The 7,063-nt window shown below is 49.6% G+C and overlaps 1 protein-coding gene across 2 annotated transcripts in view; it reads right to left on the minus strand.

Moving 5' to 3' along the window:
- The window catches only part of MIPEP (mitochondrial intermediate peptidase), a 164,957-nt gene extending 163,699 nt beyond the window's left edge, over nucleotides 1-1,258 (minus strand). Inside the window, exon 1 of one of the 2 annotated variants that reach the window (XM_049646712.1) lies at nucleotides 969-1,258. In XM_049646712.1, coding sequence (XP_049502669.1) covers nucleotides 969-1,157 — 189 coding nt within the window. In that variant the 5' untranslated portion in view covers nucleotides 1,158-1,258. The remainder of the gene's footprint in view (nucleotides 1-968) is intronic. The other variant, XM_049646711.1, reaches the window with a different exon arrangement.
- Nucleotides 1,259-7,063: the final 5,805 nt, after the last annotated feature.

Consider the following 7,063-nt stretch of genomic DNA (forward strand, 5'->3'; position numbering starts at 1 on the left):
AAAAAAAAAAAAAAACTACATAAACCTTTGTGGTTTTGTGTTGTTCTCTTGTTTAATCAAAAACCAATTCAGGTACCTGAAAATCTAACGTCAGTATCTAAACTCGTGATCTACAAAAAAAAAAAAAAAAGCTAAAATTAGTTCTATTTCATCCACCCAAAACCAAACTTACTTTTTTCATCTTTCTACTCAATACCTATACGTGGTTGTTCTCCTCTCACCAAGTATGTTAAGACCTTATTCTGGTATTTACCCCTATGGAAGTTGGCCAATTTCGTACAAAAATATTTTTAAAACAGTCAAAGCTAATGGCAGAGATCAAATAAGAAAACACTCAAATCAGTAAGCTCACTGTTAACGGTATCCTAGGCTCTTACAAGAAAGGCAATGGTACAGATAATGAAGAAATTTAAAAGGCAAACATAAAAGTAACAACCCGAGGAGGGTAAAATCCACAAATGTAAAGTACAACAGGAATAGAAGGGTAAATGCCTTTCAAGCGTGCCTTCCTTTCACCTTTAACTCAGGCGTTCGGTAAATATTGACTGCCTACGTAACACCAGACACCTGCTGCGTGTGTGGACGTAGCAATAAACAGGAACCAAAGAATTCAGTCAGTGACTTCCCGGGGGAAGAAATCAACGTGATCAACGCCATCGCATTATAGGAAATTAGACGGTTCTCAACAGTTTTTGTGTTTTATAACAAGAAGAGCCCAGAGCTTTGGAAAAAATTTAAACCGGCATTTCGATCATCGCCGGCATCAGTAATTACACGGAAACTTGACGCCCCCCCTACACCAGCCCCTCAAAGAGGAGGTGACGGGCAAGGTCACCGAGAGCGCACACGACACCCTACTGTACAAAGCGGGTTCGCTGCCCGGCTCCTCCCAGACCCAAAAGACCCGGCCCGGATCCCTGCTGGGCCACGCGGGGGGTACGAGGGGAGCCCCCTCCCGCGCCGCTCACCCGGCGCTCGCCGAACAGGTCCAGGCGGCGGCCCTGGGGCTTGACATTGAAGGCGGCGCCCACCGGGGACCAGCTGGTGCTGACCCCTCGGGCGCGGATCCTGGCTCCGAGGCCCCTCGAGCCAGCTCGCCCGGGCCACAGAGGCGCTGCCCGGGTTCCGAGCCCGCCCAGCCTCCCGGCGCCCAGCATCTCGAGCCCAGAGCAGCCCCTTCCCCCGCCGCGAGACCCCGCCCCTGCACCGCGGCTCCCGCCTGGAGCACGCGCACCGCGTTTCCAAGGCAGCGGGCCACGCCGCACCACGTGACGCCAGCGCTTCCGGGTCGGGGCTCGAGGCCCTCAGAACGTGAGCACGTCGGAGTCCCGCGAGCAAGAGCGTCGCTCCGCCGCCTTCACGGCGGACGCCGCGGTCTTGCGCCCCCGTGTGTCTGGAGTAAAGAACGGCCCAGGTTTACGCTTCCCTCCCACGTGACTCGAGCGAGGCGGGCAAAGTCTGGCTGCAGGGTGAATTCTTCCAGGAGGGGCAGCGAACGCTCGGCGACGGCCGCCTGAGTGCCTTCCCCGACGCGACAGCACCGGTGACGCTCCTCGACTCTATCGGCCTCCACCCTAAACGAAGGTCGAAATTAAATCTACGGTATGACTGCACCGCATGGTTGTGTGGAACCGAGTAAATTTACTGCCAGTGAGTCTGCACTCAGATTTTGGCTGGTAAAATTGTTACGATAATTAATCTACAGTGTACATTTGCAGAGGGACGATTTCGCCGCACTTCACTCAGCCATAGGGGAATGAGAAGATTTGGGGGCAGGAGGCAGAAAGGAAACTGCGACTTGGGGCTTAGGATGGGGAGTGTGGGAAAGGGCCGGGGGCCCTGGACAGCCTTGGCCTCCCCTAAATGAACGGAAATCACATGACAGGCGGAGTCGGGCCGGGTTCTTGTCCAGGGCGGGAAGCTTACCCTCGCTAAACTTCAACGCCCTCGTCTGCAGAAAGGGAATCGTGCCAGGTGCCTGCCTCCTGTACCTTCCGGAAGTGCGTGCAGATTAGGTGAATGAGTTCACAGCGAGGTGTCTTTGTTTCCAGAGGCTTCTGTAGGTGGAGGGAGAAAGATGCCACGGTTGGGGAAGGGACCGAGGGGAGGGGAGGCTGCCAACGGCACCCTCACATTTTGCCTGGCTTCCTCCCTGCAGACACCTGCCGGTCCCTGGTCTATTTCAGGGTCGGTCCCTGGTCTATTTCAGGGTCGAGCCGGGCTGCAGAGTGGCGGATGCACGTGGGACGGGCCCCTTGACAACTGACGCTTCTGCAGAAGTGGAGCCGGGGGTGCGGGTGTGAGAAGAGGCCCACCTAGGAAAGCGAGCAAGAGGGGAGGGCTGGCTACCGCCGCCTCCCGCCAGCCCTCGAAACACGAAACACGGCCTCAATTTTATGCAGGAACTGGATGCCGCCTGATGCGTTAAATCGGTGAGCGCAGAGGGCATCGACCGCGGTGGCGAGCTAGAAGGAGGATTCCTGTGACTTGTGCAGAGGAACAAGAGCCCGAGTGGACCTTTTGGTTCCGGGGCAACCCACAGGCACATTTTTCTGAAACCGCTTTATTTGAAGTCGTTCCAGAGCTTTATCTCCCTGAATGTTTGGGCTTGGAGTAAAACTGTTCACTTGAGCATTGCCTGTTGGGTTTGATCCGTCCTAAGAGCCTTCTGGAAAGGCCCAGAAAGCCAGAAGGTGAAGCCAGGAGTGGTAAGTGCGTCCTACAGATCGCTTCTAATCCCCCTTCCTCCCTTTGCCTGGGGGGTAAAAAAAAAAAAAAAAAAAAAAAAAAAAAAAAAATTAGTTTCAAATGGAGTTTGTTTTCAGTTTAGCCTGGCAGGGAGAAAAGGCCCAGTTAATCGTGGTACATAACAATTAAAATTTAGCTAAGACAAGCAGTGTAGCAAACCTATACGATTCTTTACAACTTAACTATAAACTGTATTTCATTATGCATGTACGGTAAGTTGTGATTTCATTTTCTCCTGATTTTTAATCAAAGACTTCAAATGATTTAAAATCCCCAAATTCCTAACTCTGTGTTAATATCTCATTATTGGCAACCGGTGGCTCTTAGGGCAGCCTACCCCATGTGGCCGACCTAATGGCCATATAGCAGACCCTTACAAAGATGTCAAATGTGTCGTGTAAAAAAGAAAATTCATCAGTATATTACCAATATATTTGACCAAAAAATAAATAAATAAATAAATAATAAAATATATATATATATATTTGACAAAAATGCTTTTTCATTTTTTTCTTAAAGAGGTGCTTCAAACCTGAGAGCCTTCCTTTAGCCCAGAATGATTTTCCTACAAGGATCCCCAACCATTGTAATGCAACATTTAAGCCTAAGAGTGTCCTGGGGTGGGGGTGGGGGGTGGGGGTGGTGACAGCTTGTCCCAAATTAACCAAGTGTCTTGTGTCTCAGAGAGCCTGGCATCGTTAGACTGTTCAGACCTGCAGCCCAGATTCACAGACCAATGAAAAATAGTCACAAATGGCGGATTACATGCGCCCACCCCTGCCAGTCCAGCTTTATCTTTTGAAATCCTTTAAACTATGCTTTACATCCCATCTTCCATATTTCATCAAAAAAAAAAAAAAGAAGAAGAAGAATTTTATAAAAGCTTGTATCCCATGTGTGGTCATAAATGTATTTTTTTCCTTATGTCTAGCTCAGCGTATAAAGTTGGGTTCCTGAATAAGTCAGCACAGGTCGCCTCCCGATTCAGCCCTAACAAAACCAGACTTTACACTGGGGAGAAGCCGCTTAGATTACTACAATTGAAAAAAAGCCAGAGAGGGGATCCTGGGCTCAGTCAGTTGAGTGTCCGATTTCAGCTCAGGTCACGATCTGACGGTTCGTGAGTTTGAGCCCCGCATCGGGCCCACGGCTGTCAGCCCAGAGCTTGCTTGGATCCCCTGTCCGCCCCTCTCTCTGCCCCTCCCCTGCTTGCTCTCTCTCTCTCAAAAATAAACATTAAAAAAAGCCAAAGAATAAGGACACTCTGGCTCAATAAATAAAGTGATCAGCCCCGCTGTAGCTGAGGGGAAGGAGGACAGCAAGGTGGGTACAGGGGCCACAGTGCAAAACTGAAGGAGACACTCAGAGTCAGGGTCAAGTGCATGCCCGTCAGCACCTGAAGGTGAGCCCCTCCTTCGATTCTGCACCCAGGGCCCCTCACTTGCTTCACCCCAGTCCTGGCTCTGTTCTAGAAGAAATAAGTTAAGGAAGGCCAATCAAATACCTATAAACAGAAGCTATTTCTGTACATTTCCCAGATTTTCCATAAGCACCGAGCAATTTTTCAATCCTTCATTTTTACAGACTGCTGCCTGCTTGTAATAATCATTTAGAAAAAGCCCCACTTTCCCCAGGGAATGAAGACGTGCCAAGTGTGTTGACTTGGAACATGGATAGAATGGCCCTAAGTCCCAATTTCTAGTGGCCCATCCTGTCAGATAAACTGGTCCCAGGCTGCGATTTGGGAAATAGCATGGCTTGCATGTGCACTGAACTTTCATCCTTTTGGTCCTTTATCAGTTGCTGTCAAACTCATGGAAAAGTATACGAGGGGCGCCTGGGTGGCTCAAGTCAGTCATGCGTCCGACTTCGGCTCAGGTCATGATCTCAGGGTTCGTGAGTGAGGTGGAGCCCCATGCCGGGCTCTCTGCCGTCATTGTGGACCGTGCTTCAGATCCTCTGTCTCCCTGTCTCTGCCCCTCCCCTGCTCGCACTTTCTCTCTCAAAATAAACAAATAAACTTAAAAAAAAAAAAAAGTATATTGAGTTAACGGAGGGCTATGTAATACTTGCAGAATATTAGAGGCTTGGGACCGTGTAAAATGATTTCAGTCAACCACTGCTGTACCATAGGAGACTGGAGCACAGAAGAGCTGAATGGCGTACCCACTGCAGGTTCCTTGGTCAAGGCTGGAACGACAGCCTGTACGTCTCGATTCTTCGTCTTGGGCTTTTTCCGCTATAATCATGCTGCCCCCCTCCTTGGGTCATAGACTCCTCAACGTTCTTTTAGACTCAAGCCGTGGTAACAGTGGCACTAACAACAAAAGACCTGCGTCAGACTGGTTGAAACAGAGAATCAGGTGGCTCACGCAACAACCTAGTCCAGAGGAATCTCTGCCTTCAGGGACAGCTGGCTTTAGGGGTCTTAACAATGTCATCAGAACTGGCTCATCTCCAGCCCTGTTTGGCTTTGTTTTCAGGCTCTACAGGTGAGCTAAATGGCTGCCAAGTAAAGTCCTGACGTCGCCCGAAGATCTTGCCCTTCCCCACCCCCCCAACAGGCCTTCCAAAGCTGCAGATTGCATGCCATTGGGTCTGATGGGATCGGGCACCATTTTGGAAATAGTCCCCGTGGCCAGAAGGTACTCTTCTTACTAAATAGGCCTGAATCCCATGTCTACACAGAGTGTAGAGTCTACACCCTTTGAAAGACTTGTCTGAGGGTGCACATCAGGACCAGACAAGCGGGAGGCAGAGGGTGCCCATCTGAACAAGAATAGCCACTGTGGCCTAAAACGCAACTTTCTCCTTACCTCGTTTTCTTAGTAAATTCACCTGCGTCCTCCGCTTTCTGCTGTAGCTGTTTGGTGTCTCTGTCCAGGAACCTTTTCCTTTTGCATAGCTCCTTTAAAGTTTTTATAAGGTAATGGGGCGCCTGGGTGGCTTCGTTGGTTAAGCGTCCAATCTCGGCTCGGGTCATGATCTCACAGTTCGTGAGTTCGGGCCACGCATCGGGCTCTGTGCTGGCAGCTCGGAGCCTGGAGCCGGCTTCGGATTCTGTGTCTCCCTCTCTCTCTGCCCCTCCCCCACTCATGCTCTGTGTCTCTCAAAAATAAATGTTAAAACAATTTTATGAGGTAAATAGTGAAAAAAATCAAAAGGAATTCACCCTGCTGTGTTTTGAACTTGTTTGAGACCTGTGATCTCTTTTTTTCTCCCTTTTGGAATGGGACTGTCTATCCTGTGCCTTTCCCACCATTGTATTTTGGAAGCAAATGATGTGTCTGGTTTCACAGGTTCACAGAGGCAGAGGGATTTTGCCCCAGGATGATCCACGCATTAGCTCTTACTTATAACTGACTTAAAGGAGTAAGATGATGAGATTGGGGACTTTGAGCTGGCGATTTTTAGAGGAGATTTAGAGTTAGCATGGATGCTGCCACTGTTAAGACTTTGGGGGATGTTGGGATGGGGTGAGTGTATTTGGCATGGGGGAAGGTCAGGAATTTTGGAGGACCAGAGCAGCCTATAATATGTTGGATCGTGTCTCCCCAACAGATACGCTGAAGTCCTAACCCTTGGTATCTGTGAACGTGACCTTACTTGGAAACAGGGTCTCTGTGGGTGTACTCAGGTTAAGAGGAGGTCATATTAGATTAGGGCGGCCCCCTAATCCAAATGACTGGTGTCCTTATCAGAAAAGGGAGGTTTGCACACAGGCAGACATAGAGGACGGACGGCCAGGTGAGGATGGGGGTAGAGCTTGGAGGCTTCCGCAAGTCGGGGAAAGTCTGGGTCTGCCAGAAGCTGGAAGGAGCCAGGTAGAACCTTCCTCGGGGGCTTCAGGGATACTGGCTCTGCTCATGCCTTGATTTAGACTCCTAGCCTCCAGCATCGTGAGACAGTTACTTTCTGTGGTTTTCAGCTCCCCCGTTTGTGGTGCTTTGTGACAATAATCCCAGGAAACCAGTACAAATTCGAGCCTGGCAACTGGTTTCATAAACAACTATTTGTTGACCTAAATGGCGATTAAAACCCAAGCTACCAAATGAGCAAAGTGTTCCACAGCTTTCCGGAATGACTCGTCACCAGCTTACGCCTTGTGTTAGCTACGACATGGAATGAGCGCTTGAACGCTTCCCGGTGTCCCCAGAAATTCAGATGAGGGGTAAGTCCTGCTGCGGCTCCTTCAAGAACTTACTAGCGTTATCAGAACACTGGTCCCATAAGAAACACGCGTGCAAAGGATTCTCCGGATAAGGGGAACGATGAAAATTCATAAATGAATTATAATAGATGATGCAGGCATCTT

Source organism: Panthera uncia (genome assembly GCF_023721935.1).
Source record: "Panthera uncia isolate 11264 chromosome A1 unlocalized genomic scaffold, Puncia_PCG_1.0 HiC_scaffold_16, whole genome shotgun sequence".
NCBI lineage: Eukaryota > Metazoa > Chordata > Mammalia > Carnivora > Felidae > Panthera > Panthera uncia.